General features: G+C 46.1%; 1 protein-coding gene across 40 annotated transcripts in view; it reads left to right on the forward strand.

Moving 5' to 3' along the window:
• Nucleotides 1-18,252, forward strand: part of slo (calcium-activated potassium channel slo) — a 112,549-nt gene that overhangs the window by 55,401 nt on the left and 38,896 nt on the right. For 21 of the 40 annotated variants that reach the window (XM_025306552.1, XM_025306563.1, XM_025306568.1 and 18 more), the window contains exons 6-8: nucleotides 9,407-9,498; nucleotides 14,046-14,156; nucleotides 16,296-16,401. In XM_025306552.1, coding sequence (XP_025162337.1) covers nucleotides 9,407-9,498; nucleotides 14,046-14,156; nucleotides 16,296-16,401 — 309 coding nt within the window. Of the gene's footprint in view, nucleotides 1-9,406; nucleotides 9,499-14,045; nucleotides 14,157-15,026; nucleotides 15,133-16,295; nucleotides 16,402-18,252 lie in introns of all 40 variants that reach the window. The other 19 variants (XM_019840678.2, XM_011138600.3, XM_011138615.3 and 16 more) reach the window with 3 other exon arrangements.

An 18,252-nucleotide genomic window follows, 5' to 3' on the forward strand; every position in this document is an offset into this window, starting at 1 on the left:
GCGGCAGTATTATTCTTTGAACCCCGTTCTCTCTAGACAACGTCACACTTCGGGGACGACGTTGATTATTCGAAACTACCGGCGCAGTATACGCTACGATATAATGCCTGCATGCCATTAAAATTAAGTTTTACGACACTTCGCGCGAGAGATGACGGCACTCACTTCTCCGCTGCTTCGCGAGAAGTGCGCAAAACAACTGCGTCAGCGTCTCGAATGACGACAATTAACAATGGTCAACTCGAGGGTCGCGGATAGGCACGCATTCTGCGAAACAAGGAACTAACGGCACTGTGTGTTTTTTCCACGAATTGACCCCTTATCCGATTTACGTCATTTCGCGAGGATAGAGACGAGTTCTTGTCGCTCTTGGTATTTACGCGTGAGAGATGCCTGTCTTCCATATGACGGCTGCGCAGCGCTAATCTAATGACACGCACAATTTGCATCGTGCTAACACGCAGTTACATCATCCGATTTACGAACTAACGTCTCACGGGCGCTACTAGCACATTGGCACGATTATACACTCGATGCTGCTACTAATTTATCAATCTCTATTTCTCCCTTCTCTCTCTCTCTCTCTTTCTCTCTCTTTCTCTCTCTCTCTTTCTCTCTCTCTCTCTCTCTCTCTCTCTCTCTCTCTCTCTCTCTCTCTCTCTCTCTCTCTCTCTGTCTCGTATAGAAAATCGACGCTTATGCCGTTAAAGCCGCGTCGAGCGATTCTAATTTTTCCTTCCCGTTCGCTTGAATGAGATCAGTTTCGAATGTGGCACTTGTCGAGAAACTAACACAAACACACATACACACATACACATACACAAGGAACGTATCGCTACGTTCTAGCGGACGTTTCGCGGGTTAAGTTGTATCCTCGCTGACAAAGATTAATGATTCCAAGCAAGCCGAGCTTTTGTAGCATACGCAGAAGTTCGGGAGACGAGAGAATATATGCGCGAGTGTTAAGACAAGTTTGTCATATTATTACACATCGTATCGAGTGCTTATCGTACTTTAGCGCCAATCACTCGACAAATCATCGCCATGTATGGATGTTCCGCGTTCAGCTTTAAAATCGATGGATTTTAGTTTCAGTCATCAGGTGGAAAAACAAGTAACGGTTAGATAGTCCGCGGATGTGAAACTTCCTAAAATAGTAGATTCTAAATATGCCATTTCGCAGCGATTCAATTGATTCGCTTCAATTAATGGTTCTTTAATCGAAAAACAGAAGCTTAATATTAAAAACACACATTCCCCACATACTGAGAACTGAGAGATAACAATGTTAACTGAAATTAGAAAAAATTTCTCAAGATTTATATTATTTGTGTCAAAGTTCATCATCTGATTCTCTCTGAACAAGATAGAAAGTAGGTCGCTTTAAGATACCTGAAATATTTTGTCAACATAACAAATATTTCAGAATGTGTTCTGAATGATTTGTGAACGGTTGAAGGTCGAATGCGAGAGCTGAGATTTGAACATGTATTTTCGAAAAGTCCCATAAAATATGTCCTGAGGATTTTGTACATTTCATTGATCGAATATAAATGTGCAATTACATAAATCTACAGGGAATACATATGTGCATTGTATAAAAATACAAATGTGTAGGAAATCGTAAATTACGGTATAGAATTATCCTGTACGTACAAAAGTACCTATAAATTTTTAGTATTTTTTTGTTTTGTTTAAGCGAATTTGGTGATTGGGCGTGACAACACGTTTATCAGAAATCTTTTCACTGTTCACTGGAATCACCCGTTAAAAAACGCACGCAGAAATTATGATTGATATTTGGACCGTTTTATACTGGAAAACACACACAACGCTGTTAAAAAAAAAAAAACCTACACGTCGATTCATATCGCAAAGGCATACCAGCTTCAAAATTACACATCACTATGTATTTTACAATCGTGCCTCGGTATCGTGCCGCGATCGTGCTTGTCATCTCCATTCTCACAATTCGCGATGCTTTATCGGTCGCTCACGACAAAGCGATCAGAAACGTAACGAAGCGGAGGGTACGAGTGAAAGCACGCAAAAAGAAAGCAAACGAGAGCACGAACGAAATAAATCTTCCCCTGTCCCTCTCCTCCCCTCAAAAAAAAAAACAAACATAAAAGATCCAGGCTAAGGGGTTTGTTCTGACGGCAACGGATGATTGTGGGTGTGTAGGCGGTGTTCGCCAGCTGGATCCCAGAGATCACGGAGCTCGCCGCGAATCGCAGCAAGTACGGTGGCCAGTACAGCCGCGAGCGTGGACGCAGGTACCCCCTCAGAAAATCCACTTATGTGGAAGCCAGCCATGAAACAACCCTAACTTGAAACTAGTCCCCCATGTTGTCCCAGTAGTCACATAGATATGAGAAATAGCGAAGTCGGCCTGGATAGCGAAGGGATCTCGTCTCGACGAGGCCGTCCATCGTGATGTCCCCCGTGCTGAGACATTACCACGCTCGTTCCCTTGATGATCACGATCTATCAATCTGTCTCTTTCTTCCTCTCTCTCTCTCTCTCTCTCTTTCTTTCTTTTTCCTTCTTTCTCTTTCTCTCTCTTTCTTTTTCCCTCTTTCTCTCTCTCTCTCTCTCTCTCTCTCTCTCTCTCTCTCTCTCTCTCTCTCTCACTCATTCTTCTTCAATCGAGAAACGACAGTAAATAAGTTCATGTGCGACCGATAAAGTGCTGCTCTTCAACGACGGGAGAGAACGGGACAAACAACCGCGGAATGAATCTCCCTTCTTGTCGGAGACATCGCGAAAGCAATTAATGTGTTTTGCGCGCTTCCGCGTGCATCCATGGCATATCACGACATCGTATTAGCGGAAAAGTTGGGCGCAGCGGGTGGGGGGAGGGGAAAGATGAATGAGAGGTCGGATAAACAGCGAGTATCCTTAGTAACGAAGTATTTTAATGACTGCACCGTCGCTCAATGCAGTTCCCGCGCGCGCGCGCGCGCGCGTAACCTAGTTCTCCAGCTGAACTTGCTGCGACTTTCCAGACGCGAGAGTTTCGTCCCGGCGAAATGAGAACGCGAGGACGCGATATCCTTTTTCTCTACCGGCAGTATCTAGACTGTGCGTTCCGGCGACGATGAGAGCGAATGTTCACGCGTAGCTCGATCTTGCCGGTGAAAAAGGAACAGCGTCGCCTCACTCTTGCACTCGCGGGGGTGCGTTCGAGCGAATCCTCGGGACCACCTTCGCTATCCGCGATGAACTTACTCTCCGATTAGTAAATATATCCCCCTCCCGCCGCCGCCCCTCCCCCTCGCCCCATATCTTGGCCTCACATCACCATCATGGATCCGTGACTGTTAGAAAAATGGTATTCCGGATTTCTTCAGCCTCTCCCTCTCTTTTTGATTCACCCTGGTCTTCACCGTTTCTTTAACATAAACCTTGTGCTGATTTTCACCGCTTTTCTTCTCCACCTTTTTACCAATTAGCAGATATCTTGGTAATAATAACACGTGCTGGTATGCTTGGACTTTTGTGGAAAGAGAAACACACGAGTTTTTATTATTATTATTATATATATATACATACACACGTTTACATACACATATATTATAGTAGATGAGAAGAATATATATATTACTGTTGCATCTTTCTTTCCTCTTCTATCTATCTACCTTTCTCTTTCTCTCTCTCTCTCTCTCTCTCTTTCTCTCTCTCTCTCTCTCTCTCTCTCTCTCTCTCTCTCTCTCTCTCTCTCTATATATATATATATATATATATATATATATATATATATATATACATATATATACATATATATACATTCATATTTTGTAATATATATATATATACATATATATATGATTATATCTTATATCGCACGGTCACGAAAAGTAGTTCGTTCTCCTCGTTAATCCCTCACGTTAATTCATCAAAAGCCATTTCGTTTCCGGTATAATTCGGCCGGTGCGGGGATACGAAGCTCTTGGAGCATATCTATACATATATATTTATATCAAATAGTTTTATTCTTGCTTCTTGTATATTGTGTAATATTTCTCAGCGCTGCACTGCGTCGCACCGCGCGCGTTTCACGACACCAGCATATTTTTCGCGTCTAAATTGGACGCATCGTAGTTCGCCCTCGGTTATAACGGGATTCGAGGTAGGCTCGATTACTTGGGCGCAGAAAGTTGACTTACATCGCGCACGTAATGTACCTCACTAATCTAGTTATCGTGGTAGATTAGTTCACAGCGGACGCTCACCGGCGACGCGATCGCGTCACTTTCTATTTCTTCACGCAACGCGCAACGCAGGGCGCATTGCGTGCGACAGCGAGTGTCCAGTATGATAATTTTGTATCTTCCGCACGTGCGGAAGATCACGATGCTAACCCTTTGCGGTTGTGGCGCGCTTCGGTGCAATATGCATTACCGAGCGTAGGGTTACCGGGTTGCGACCGCAAAGAATTAACGTTACCGGCGTGCAGCATCCGTTTGATCGTGACAAGACGCCTGAATCATCCCATCAAACGCAGTCAAATGATTCCAAATTTCCCTCTGTCGATGATAATTCGTGCAAAATGGATGTGTGTCATTTTTAGGGTCGGAACGTGATATTCTTCCACTTTGCACTTCGCGTTTGTTTGATGTTCCGCGGGTGTCGCAATGGAGAACGGTAAAATCGCGAAACGGAACATATTTCCGCAACAAACATGCATGCGCGCGCGCTCTCTCTCTCTCTCTCTCTCTCTCTCTCTCTCTCTCTCTCTCTCACGCGCGCGCGCACGTTTATTGTGCACAATACCTCTCTTCTTTTCACAAGAGCTGTCCATTTCTCCGATTATAAAACTTCTCATGGCGGATATTTGAAGTGTTTCCTTCTTTTTTTTTTTACTTTCTGTTTATCCGCAGCTTCACGGTTATCACGATGCATTCTGATTTTTGTCCGGAGAAATGTCTCTTCTCTCTCATCCATTGCAGATGTCGTAACATCTTTCATCGGAAAAATCATTTGCGACTCCAGACGAGCACTCGAATAATTATATCGTACGTGCCATGTTTGCTTGGTGAGTCGAAACGATACATCTGCCAATGATATATTGCAACGATATATTTGCTATTTGGAGAGCCATCTCTTGAGCAATTTGTTTCGCACGTTTCTCATCATTCCCTGAGATTTTTCTTCTTTTACGCAGTATTGAACAATCATATCTCCGGACACGAATCATGAAATGTCCGTAAACATGTATCGCTGGTGCCGAAGGACAAGATATCTCGCGATCTCAGCCGTGAAGCAGCGAGTTGCGGATGATGCTGATACTTCTCGACAAGTTGATCGGCGCACATATACAGATATACCCACACCATACACACACACACACATGTATACACATACAATCTTAAAAGATTGCGTGTTGATATTTTCGGAGTAACTCGCTAGCATTAGATTGGAACGACATTAGATTGGAACGTACGAATATTATTCGTTGCCGAAATACGTGAAGGAGACTCGTTTATGCTGAGCAAAGTTAGGCTTCGTAGGGAGTGCCGGCAAAAAACGTGGAAATACTTTTCTTTCTTCCTCTTCTCTCTCTCTCTCTCTCTCTCTCTCTCTCTCTCTCTCTCTCTCTCTCTCTCTCTCTCTCTCTCTCTCTCTCTCTCTCTCTCTCTCTCTCTCTCTCTCTCTCTCTCTCTCTCCTTATCTATCTGTTTATATATCCGTCTATCTACTCCACTCTTTCTTCCAGATTGAGTTTCTTGGTGGCATGCGATAGTGTTTTGGTTAGTCTGTAGACTGTCGAAAGGCGATCGACCCCCCGGTGCGGAAAAACCTTTCGAGAGAGAGAGAATAACCCTCTCTCGTTCGATGCGCGAGAGCGAGGAGGGCGGTCGTCTCCGGTTCAGTATCGAGTCGCGACTTTTCTCTTGGCTTGATACATTCAAATAAACACACACACACACGTCAGAACATGTATACACACATATACCACGCGCGCGCACACACACAACATACGTATACACACACGGTTCTTGGCATTTGACATAGCGCAGCAGTTAGCGGCTGCATATGTAGGCACATACGGCCGCTCTTTAGGGGTTTTATCAGTAGAAATTGCACGTCCGATTGCGACACACGACGCTGCATTCATGTGCGACGTGGAACGACGAAACTCGGCGAAGACGGTCCAAGCGAAAATCAATTCGGACGGTCGTGGTATCGTGCACTTGTAATTGTACGAAAAGGACGATCGTACGAAATCTACTAATTAGCGGGAACTTCGCAGGTTCGCGAGTGAGGCGAATGCAAAACGCATTTTCAACATCGCTTTGCGTGCTGCAGATATTGTCAGTTCTGAACGAATCAACGTCAAGAACAATTTAGAGAAGCGAAGTCTTCCTTCGATCATAATCAGTGCACAACGAAGTTAAATTTCTTATCATTCCGCATTTGTCCAGTTGCGTCATCGAGTCTCTTTTCTGCCCAAGTTTAGACACTCAGTCTCGCATGACTCGATATCTTTCTTCTTCTTCTTCTTCTTCTTCTTCTTCTTCTTCTTCTTCTTCTTCTTCTGAAAAATCAGTTTAATCCATTTATCTCTTTCGCAGGATTACATGTCGCGGCGCATGTCGATGGACTCGCGACATCACCTTGAATTTTATTATCGCTGGCTTTATTATAAAAATATCAAGCACGCGTGCGCGTTCGCAATAAAATAGAACGTCTATGACCTTTTGACCGAGACGCGCGGATGAAAAATTGATCGGATCTACGTCCGTCTTGCCTTCGTTCGCCGTGAAGCGCCGACTCACGATCCCACTGTTGGGGACACACAGGTAGTCTAGCTTGGGTCACATCGAGCATACCTCACAACGTTCCATACGACATACGCGGGTAACGTATCCGGCGACACGTGCAGGTGCAGCATACGGAGGAAACGTATGGGCGATCGTGAACGTTCTGCGATAGTGTTACGTATGTATGCATGCGCGCGTATACATATGTACATACGCGTACATGCACACAACGCACGTGGATACGTGACGATCGCGACGGAAAGGATATGTATACTCGGCCAGAACATCACAGCCTCAGTCGTAATTACCCCGTTTAACACGACACGTGCATCACCACGTGCGGCCGAATCGAGAAGAGGTGATACGTGCTGCGCGCTTAGATATCACCACCAGCTACTACTACTACTACTACTATTACTACTACTACTACTGCTACTATATTGTCCCGAAGAACCACGAGATTCGCGCGAGAACACGCGCGAGAGACCGTTCCCGAGACGGAGGAATCGTTTTCAGTTCCCGCTCGTGTGATTTATCTTTCGATGAATCGTAAATACGCTCACAGACTTCGTTGCCGCAGAGCAACGTCACCGCTTCTCGCGATGAGATCTCCTCTTCGTTCGCTAGATCATCGATTGGCTCTTTCTGTCTCACACGATGACAACGATGGCAATGTCACCGTTGACGTTACAACGTTGACGGCGTGCTGGAAATGTTTTCAATGTGGACGCGATCGAATTTATTCGAGCAGTCGATCGATGATCTTTACTGCGGATAATTTTTCAGCGCTTCGGAAACAAACAACTTCTCCCCCACATTACATCGTATATATTTTGTATATTGTGCGAATATACGGCGAGCGCGCCATGCGCTCGTATTCGTAAAGAGGGAGGAAAGAGATCAATGTTTATGTTGTGTGCTGTAGCGTAGCTTTATTGGTTCCGTTGTTCTCGTGATTAAATCATACGTCGTACGCTTTTATTTCGAGATTTGGGAGTTGTACATGTTGCAATATTATTACGTATATACACATATATTACGCCTTGTGTCCATTGTATCGTGCGATTGTAGTGTGAACGAGTGATTTAATATTAACCAGACACTAACATCGCACGCTAACTAGATTTCCAACGAGAGTTCGGCCGTTTAATTCCGTTGCATTCGTGCGTTAAATTGCGAGTAAGGAGATGCCCCGCAGACTCGAACGTTGGGGGCTTGTCATCGCAGGCTCAAACCTTTGGCTAAAGCATATTTCGCCTCGGAGAATATATTCTTATATAATAAGAATTTCCTCGACGTGTATGTCCAAACTTTCTGATGTACGCGTAATTGTAATTAAAAGTCTGAGTGCAAAAGTTAAACAAGTTTATGTTCCCTTAACAATCTAGCTACACAGTATTCATAAGTAGAGAACGAGATACGTAAGAATCAGGACAAAAATTAAGAGAATTTTGATTTGTCCGCGTCCGCGTATCTGAACATATTCTGAAAAATACATCCGATTATTAAGAATAAATAGTCATGTAAATTTATAATATATATCATTTAGTGGAAGAGTATAGAGAAAATGAGAGAAAAAGATACTTGTGAAGACACTTTGACACTGGCTTATATCTTCTACTCGGAACATTTACTTGGACGAAAAAATAGACTTGTCTGGCTACTTGCACTTATACCTTTAATTATCAATAAATTTTAATATTCACTCGCGCTGAGGTTACGAATCAACAATAATACAATCCGAGAAAGCAAGCGGTTCAATCCCCGGATTGATGGAAGATATCCCCGTTGAACAGAAAAATTGTTAATAATTTCTTCGGTCGATTCTTCATTTCCTGAAAATATACGATGTAAATATTCGTGCGCGGGGATGGATGTGCGTTTAAAGGACGCAGGACGAGTTACGTAATTAGATGCGAAGAGTTTTCGAGAGGGATAGAAGCGAAACACAAATAGAGATACATCTCAGACCACATTACGTGGGAAAGGGATACGATAGGATATCTGTAACGGCAGCGATCCTCGGCACTATATCTCGACGCGCGGATACGAATAGCTCTACCAATGGACTAGGTAGACGTGTCGGCACGTGTAGTACTCGTTAGGCCTAGGTGTAGGTGTGTAGGACCTAGGTGTAGGTAGCCTACCTACCCCGCCCTTTCTCTTATCTGGAACGTGACGTTTCGTTTCCAACACATCACTAATTGCCAAAGGCGTGGCTCGCATACGTAGCGGTACAGCACTGATAATCGTGTCTCTATGAGTAACCGCGTGACCCGGGTGTAGCCGAGCCAAATTCTGATTCCGCTCATAAAAATGCAAATGTCCTTCCCCTCGTCACCTATCAGAGAACGAAAAGGGAAAAAAGACGTATCGCGTAACCGGCGTGCGACGGTTACTAATGACTCGTGACATCACACGACGCGACGTCAGGGAAACATTCAAATTCATCGAACAAACGACCGATCGACCGACTGACCGACCGACCGACCGAACGAACGATCGACCGACCGATCAAGGAACATGTAAAAAACGAAAGACGAAAAGAAAAAAAAAGAAAGAAAAAGTAAACCACTGCCAACCCTGTCACACAAGTGTATTGATGCGAGTGTTGTGTTCTGTTCTATTACGTGGTGTAGGCCATATTCGCCAGTTGTATCCCCGAGATAATTGACCTGATCGGGACGCGAAACAAGTATGGCGGCACTTTGAAGAACGAGCGAGGTCGCAGGTGAGAGACACAACCAAACCAATTAGCTTCCCCGATTTGAGTCCTCTACTCCCGACCACCTCCACGCTCACGATATCCTTTCGTACGTGAAAGGCTATGTAATCTCTATCACTCCCCGCTCTCTTTTCAGCCTAGCATCTCTATCCCGCGACACACATACACACACACACACACACACACACACACACACACACACACATATATACGTATACATCACTACTAACGTTGTTACTCTTTCCCCGACACATGTACACGCGTAACACATGACCACTCTTGGTCTCTCTCTCTCTCTCTCTCTCTCTCTCTCTCTCTCTCTCTCTTTTTCTCCCGTGATTCCGTGTTTCTTCCTATTGAATGCAACCCTTCGATAGAAGCACGTACGAACTTCAATCCTTGTCAAGAGATTCCCTTGACCTGACAAGAGTCCTTCTTACAGATCTATATATATTTAGAGATCAGTGTTAGCATCGCAAAACCGCAGTTCCATACCAGCTCATTGCACTAGTTGTCAGTCGGCCTTAGTGCAGCCGCCACCCCCTAAAAACAATCCCAAACACCAGCCTATCCCCAGCAAAACCTCTCGACCGACTAACCAACTAAGCAAGCAACCAACCAACCAACCAACCAACTAACCAACCAACCAGCCAAGCCCGTCTGCCACCACAGACCTACCACACCCAGCAACTGGTGTTAGCTTGTTTGTTCACACCGACCGCACTTGGGATAAATACGGCTTATCGCGCTTAAAAGTACGCATCAAGTCCCGGTAAAACGGCCGGACATTCGGCGAGCGACGAATAGCTCCTTCGCCTCGGGAACGCTCGAGAATGCTCCCTCGATTGTCGTCGCGAAACGCGAAGCGTTTTCTGCGCGTTTCTCGTTTCGCAGCTGGCGAGCGCGCGAGCCGCACGCGAATAACTCGAACGCGTTCGTAACGAGAGCCATCCGGATCAATTGGCTCATTTGGCCGGCGCCTATTAACATCTCCATTGTCGTGTCAAGCAGAAGCGACTTATGATAGAGCCGAGAACGACATCCGAGGCGACATCAATAGCACGTGATCCGTCGTAAGCGGACGTGAGAGAGACAAGGAGGATACGACGCGGCGCGGCGCGGCGCGGCGCGGCGCGGCGCGGCCGCGCGATCGTGCGTTGCGTTGCACAAGCCGTGAATCGCGCAACGTTGTGGAAAATTCCGTCGTAATTCGCGACGCGATAAACAAGAGAGCCAGGCGAATTTACGCGTCTTGAGCGACGAGAGTCTTGAGCTACAATTGGCCCGATAGACGCGGGACGGAGCATCATGGTCGAGCGACTTTCATCATTGTTAAACGAACCGCGCGTCGTTTTCACGTGTCGAGCTGTATTTCTCTCCGAGTGCAAAGAGTCAACGCCCAGCATGTACCCTGCATTACCCGAACACATTGAGAATGCATATATATTATATATATGTATATATACACACACACACACATACATGTATATATACACATATATATACATATATATATATTAATATAACCTATAATATGTTGTATCACTTCAGTGTAATAACTTTGGTGTTTTAGTACAGTATTAATAATCGTTTCTTGCCTAATTCGTAAACTCCAAAGAGGGGAAGGGTAAAGAAAATTGCGTACCTTTGTCTCTTGGGTACAACGTGTGCTTATTACCGTGCATCGCGCAATAGTTCAGGGATTCTGATCCGAGGACGGCGATCCTCGGTGAGCCAAGACGTGGTAGATCAGGAACGGCAGGTTTTCTTTTCACGATTCATTCACGACTGGCGCAAATGTGGCTGTGACTTTTCCTAAGGAGGAGCTACACGACAACGTGACACGCTGCCGTGATCGCATCATCACCTTGCCCGAATACACGCGTACACGCGCTCTCATAGTCGATGGAGAATAAACGCACACGCGAGACACTCGACTGTGCTGTCGGTGGGCTCGCCCCTTTTCACGACGACGACGGCGACGACGACGACACGAAAGCTCTCGCGCGGCGCGGGCGGGCAAATCACCGTTCACCGCATTTTTCGTCCGTGCGTCGTCCGCGCGTCGCTTCCCATCTCTCAGAGTTCCATTAATACTGCTCATTTTATCCAAACTTTCAATAGCGGCTGTCTCGTCAGACAATGAATTGACCACGTCCGATCGAAGGTCCGACCGTGGGGCTTAATAAATCACGCGCCCTGAAGCGCGCATCGAGGCGTGTCGGCCTCGGGCCACAAGCAGCAGAAAGAGACTCTTGCGTAAATAATCTCGTCATGGTGAAAGAGAAAAAAAAATAGAAAAAAAGAAAAAAAACAGAGGAAAAGAAAACGGAAGGATAAAATGTCGAAAGAAAATCGATCGATGGAAACGCGCGAGAGAAGAGAAGGAAAATTCGGCACGAGTCGTTGCACGAGAGCGCGTACGAACGCCGGATGTACGGTCGTCGTCCGCTACGATTTCGTCGGCAGCGGACGCGGATTTTCTTCACGACGTAGCCGCGCGAAAGGCACGCGTTTCCGCGACCGGATCGTCTTCGACGACCCGACGCGCGACTTTCGCGTTCGCCGACGATCGAACAGCATCATATATATAACGACTCCTCTCATATCCACAACACTCACACTATCGACGTACACGCACACACGGCCCGTCGGTCCCGGTTATGTTATATTAGCGAGAGTATCACAGTGTATTACAATACCCCGACATATATATAACCAATTGTGTCGGGTCCGCGCGGTTGAATTCAGCAGGGCCCGGGCGACCTTCCGCGAGGATGTGACACCTCGCGCTTCGCGAGATCCGCGAGAGATTTGCCGTTCTTATTTGCCGTGGTGGTCGTCGCGCGACCGAGCGAGTGGCGAGTTCTCGCGCGCGACAAAGACGAAGCTGCTGAGTTCACGACGCGGCCGAGCGTTAGATCTTCATCGAGTAGTAGAAGGCAGTTCAGCATGGAATGATCATGGTCGAACTCTGCTATATCTTTCCTACATTGCAAGTCTCTCTCGATTATCTATCTCTTAGGCACCGCTAGTCTCTTACATGTACCTTGTGTTATGTCGCACTTAGGAGTAGGACTGTTACATCACTGTCGATATACACACGTCACGTAGAGATTACACACGTAGAGGAAGGTCTTGCGCTTGACGTATATATTGCAATGACTGACAATACGAATGAGCCTGCACTCATGCGTTATTCTCGATCTAACACTTGTCGATATTAACCTAATGTATATGTACGTCGTCCATCTATATATATATATATATACACATATATATATATAGCGCAACTAATTACTTAGGTATGTGTGTGTGCGTGTATGCGTGCGTGCGTGCGTGCGTGCGTGCGTGCGTGCGTGCGTGCGTGCGTGCGTGCGTGCGTGCGTGCGTGCGTGCGTGCGTGCGTGCGTGCGTGCGTGCGTGCGTGTGTGTGTGTGTGTGTGTGTGTGTGTGTGTATCTGTGTGTATATGTATATAAGTGCGTGCGTGTGTATATATGTATGTGTGTATATAGTCGTTCACGTTTAGTTGGTTAAAACGACACACTCCAATTCCTAGCGCAAAACCTGGTAAGTTCTTTTCTTTCTAGCCTACTGATTTGTATCGTTCACTTGCGAATGGATACACACGCGTACACACGTATCGCAAATCGCGCGCATTGCTCAAATGCCGAATGTTAGCCGCTTTTTTTTTTTTTTTTTTTTCTTTACTGTACTCTTCAATGATCGCGCTGTTTAACGTAGCCGTACGTGTGTTTTTTTCTCTTTGAAGTAAACTCGAGGTAAACGTCGAGCGTCGCGCGTAAGAGCTTTCACGACGGATCACCGAGTATTCCTCGAGCAACACTTCAACCGTTGGATCTGTTCTTTCTCTCGTTTTTGTTCCCCTTTTTTTCTCTCTCCACAAGCCGCGCGTCAGTTGCTAAATGAATAATCTTGAATGAGATAAAGTCGCTTAACGAAGTGAAACGAAGTCGAGTTTAATCTCACTGTGGCAGCAGACTAAAATGGCACGAAGAGGAAAAAGAAAAGAATAATTCGATCTCCCACTGGCATCAACGTTCGTTCTTCTCTCCCCCGCCGCCCCGTCTCGCCGCCTCCCGCGAGCAGCTCTCTCTATATATATATATATATATATATATCTCTCTCTCTCTCTCTCTCTCTCTCTTCCGCGCTGTAATCATTTGTCTGTATTTATGAGTCGCGAGACTCACCGCGGGGGGTGTGTACACACACTTACCCCCGGAGAAACGTATTCGACGAAAAGAACAAACGAGAGCGAACGGCGACGGCGGTGTTGGTGGCGGCGATGGCGGCGACGGCGGCGGCGGTGGCGGCGGCGGCGGCGGCGGCGGCGGTGGCGGCGGCGGTGGCGGTGGCAGTAGCGGTGGAGAGGTGAACTTAATCGCGCGAAGCCTCTAGTTGATATACATATACTACATAGAGCGTGTATATGGTAGTTGCTTGTGAAAGTTTCCCTTTCTTTTCCCATGTAACGCTCTCTCGCATCCCGCGATAGGACGTAATCTAATCTGTTCGTTGTGTTGGCAGACATATTGTCGTGTGTGGCCACATCACTTACGAATCGGTCTCGCACTTCCTCAAGGATTTCCTACACGAGGATCGCGAGGACGTCGACGTAGAAGTTGTCTTCTTGCATAGGTATGATCATTGCCTTTTGTACAAGTGACATTTTTTTCTTCGCGGACTCGCGTGTAGAGGCGCGCCTCAACCCTTTCGACATTATCGCCGGGTTGCCGACGATGTGTTGTGTCCCAGGAGCGCGACACGCCGACGGTTAATCTCGAGAGGGTTATCGACGCGACGCGACGCACGTGCATATCTTACGAAACTTCTCTCCCATTCGTTCGATCTTCATACCGTTGAACATTACCGCGTCGCCAATGTCGACGCGAACGAACGAATGATCGTTCGAATTTTATTTCATGTAACAGTATTCCCACGCATTTTCACGAGGAATAGAGGTTTGTGCAATTTATCTTAGTGAAATATATATATATATCTATCTAATCTTTTATTATACTGCATAAATAGAGAACTATCGCTCGCTGATTATCACATTCAACACTCGACTTACCTCTCAACCTCATCTCTATCCTTCATCTCGTCATCTCTCCCATACTAAATACCATTTTCTTTCCTATGTTGGCGACTCCGCGGTGAGTATATGTCGCCCTTCGATGATCGAGAGAGAGACTTCCTGTCGCCATGCGACTCAAAGCGATCAGATTCCATTAGTACTTTGCGCCGTAATATCAAGCGCTAGCCGAGCGTTATAACTCGTCTCGAGTTACAAACACGGACATTTCCCATCGGGATCGGCGTTCAGTTTCGTAAAACAGCTCGCTTCGAATTGCAAACGGACAATTCGTCCCCTTCCCCCCCCCCCCCAACGGAACGGCGCTCTCGGTGTTGTAAAATTCGCGCAGGGATAAGCGAGGACAGGTCGCCTACCGTAGCCGCCTGTGAAGTCTGATCGCTATAGTCGTAAGGAGTGGTCTGTGTTTCCAGGAAAGAGCCAGATCTCGAATTGGAGGGTCTCCTGAAGAGGCATTACACGACCGTGGAGTTTTTTCAGGGCACCATGATGAATGCCGTGGATCTGGAGCGCGTCAAGGTACCCTGAACCCTAGAACAACCACCACACGAAAACCTCTATCAACCAACTGACCAACCACCAACCAATTAACCAAAACAACCCTCCATCAATGCCCTCCACGTGGCCGCTCGCGCTTCTTGTTTCCTTGCAGTTCTTTAGGTTATTACACGGTTATTCGCCTGGATATAACACGCCGTGATGGTCGATCAATATATATTCTTATATACATATATATATATTTATCTATGCATATATATTATATATTGTCTATATCTACATATTTATGTCACGTCATGCAATCTCATGTTGATAATCATATCATCATATCTTCTTTATAGAATTCTCGAATCCGCGGATTCGCGGGCACACACACTTGCCCGCGAATTCACGTCGAATGCTCGCTGCGTTCTTTCTAGAATTTATTCTCTTCTCTCTCTCTCTCTCTCTCGCTCTCGCTCTCTCTCTCTCTCTCTCGCTCTCGCTCTCGCTCTCTTCTTTCTCTCACGAGCTATCGAAACCGCCTGGTGCTGCGTGATCCAGGAATCATCGACCTCGTGTCGTTGGCACCATATATATCAACGTGGTTCGCCGCGAGGCTCGACGATCGTTCGAGTTCGCCGACGTGTCGAGATGTACTCGACGGCGCGACACGTAAAGTGGCGCTTTTCGGGTGTGCACACCTCGCGCGAATGCAAAGCGACACGCAACACCGGACGGTGCCAAAGATATCTATACGTATCTATAAATATATATATATATATTTACATATTTTACGTAGAAAGCAACCGCCTGCGACTGCATGGTATGCTGGTATTGAGCTATGGAGCCGACTCAGCGTGCAGTAGAGACTTACTTAGATTTATTATTCATATACGCCTCGGCGCGCTCGTGCCTCTCAAGGGGGTGAATTCGCTCGGTAAAGCACTCGGTAAAGAGCCGCGACGAGGAGAAATTGTCAAACGACAAACGCGCGCGATATAGTGTATTCTTCTCCCTCGAGAGCCACGGGCCCGCACATTAGATCTGTACTACTTTTAATTATGTTCTAATGAAATCTCCGCCGATCACACTATCGGCTCCCGCTCGCCGATATTCTCGCAAAAAAGACGCCCGTCGACTGGTCTGAGAGAGGTGAATGTTATTTATAAAGATTATCGTATCGTTTTGTCGGACCCGTTCAGGAAACCGCCAGATCTCGAACTGGAGGGACTGTTCAAGCGGCACTTCACCACCGTGGAGTTCTTTCAGGGGACCATCATGAACCCGATTGACCTACAGCGGGTTAAGGTGAGTTCGTTATCACGATCGAACGATCTACGCCCTCGAGCCCACAAGCGTGTATACGTCTCATCAAAGACCCATAAATAAATAAATAAATATATATATATGATAACTAACAAACAGTGCTCCCCCACAGTGCTCTCTCCTTCACTGCTATATATTATATATATATATATATATATATATATATATATATATATATACGACGACCACTTCACTATATTACTATACTTTCACTTTCCTCTTCTATGTTCGACCTCTTCTGAATCCATCGGACCGTCATATTTCAGCGCGCACGGTAGTAGTGTCTCTCGTGGCCGCGTATCTCCGAGACGCATCGGAATGTCGCTCTAATCAATCACAAAACGACGTGAACTCTCTTCGCGCTCAGCTTGGAAAACTCGAATTCTAACGCTATAAATAATATGAATTTGCCATTGTTTTATCTTATCTTTCTTTCTCTCCTTCCGCGCGAGATTTCTACTCTATCACAAGATTTGTCGATGTATCTTCAAATTGTCGTCGGATTGCATGTCGGATGACACGATCACTTCCGTTTCGCTTCTGTACAAGTTCACGGATGCTCAAAAGCGATATTTACAGCGCTCGACGGCAGAGCGAAAATTATATTTCCGTAAAAATTGCGAAGTCCTTTGGAAAAATCGATGACGCAAAAGTAGCGACATTACGGCTGCTACCGTGGGCGATCGGTAGACGTTCGGGAACCGACGTTGTGCCGATAACAAACGCTATTGTTCCAGGATGTTTGTTGCCTGTTTGTTTCCCCTTTATGCTCGTACACATTGGTGATGTCACACGATACCCTCCGCAGGCGCGTCTCCGTATGCTGTTGTTTCGTATGCCTTCGTGTCTTGTCAATTTGCGATAGCTGATTTCGAATTCGATCAATTACCCTCTCTCGAAGCTTTAAAAGGATCTGAGGACGCAGGCCTGAGAGCCAATCGTGACCAAAACTCGATATTCGCCAACTCCACGTTCGCCTCAGTAAAGTCGTCCTGGTCTAACGCAGTCTATCCTGTCTATCTATCTACCCATCTATCTAGCTATCTATCTGTCCATCTATCTATCTATCTGTTTATCTATCTATCTATCTATCTAGTATCTATCGTCTCCCTCATCCCTTCTTTCTATCTATCTATATAAATACCCGGCAGCAAATCTGAGAAGAAAGTAACGTCACTTTCTATCGCGAACACATATACACACACACATACACACACACACACACACACACACACACACACGCATACACACATACACACGTAGCCAGGTATACATATACTGAACACTCACGCGCACTCATTTACGTGAGAAAAGTCCCTTTAAGGTTGTATTGCATTCACCGGATAGACCTATGCCTGCTGTCGACCCAAGTGGGTAAGTTCCCGTGTATTTCTCGTGGAAGGACTGGTTCACCAGATGATTGCTTTCCAGACGATAGTTTTTGTTAGAAACTTAGTATGCGATGGAGATAGTCGATCCGTAGTATCCGTTGAGTGTATCGATCCTGCACTGACGAAGACGGGGTGGTACGTTCTTTGGCTGTTTGTATAGTTCCTTTTTTTACACAATCAGGTTAATGCCAAGTCTTGTTAGTCAATAGATTAGCATGTAGATAGAGGTGCTTCTCCATTGTTCGGATGTATAGAACGCTAGACGAACCGACGACCTCCTCCCTGTTCCCCTGATGATCGATAAGGTTTGCATAATCGAGGAATGTGTCGTAGAGGCTCGCTTTCATATTTTCATCGTTATTCCAATTTTGCGATCGCGTCGAAGGTGCGCACGAAGCCAAGCGGTCTCTCACACGTGTCTCTCTCCGAGAGACATTTACCG

The sequence above is a fragment of the Harpegnathos saltator genome, unplaced genomic scaffold, assembly GCF_003227715.2.
Source record: "Harpegnathos saltator strain DR-91 unplaced genomic scaffold, Hsal_v8.6 scaffold789, whole genome shotgun sequence".
Taxonomy (NCBI): domain Eukaryota; kingdom Metazoa; phylum Arthropoda; class Insecta; order Hymenoptera; family Formicidae; genus Harpegnathos; species Harpegnathos saltator.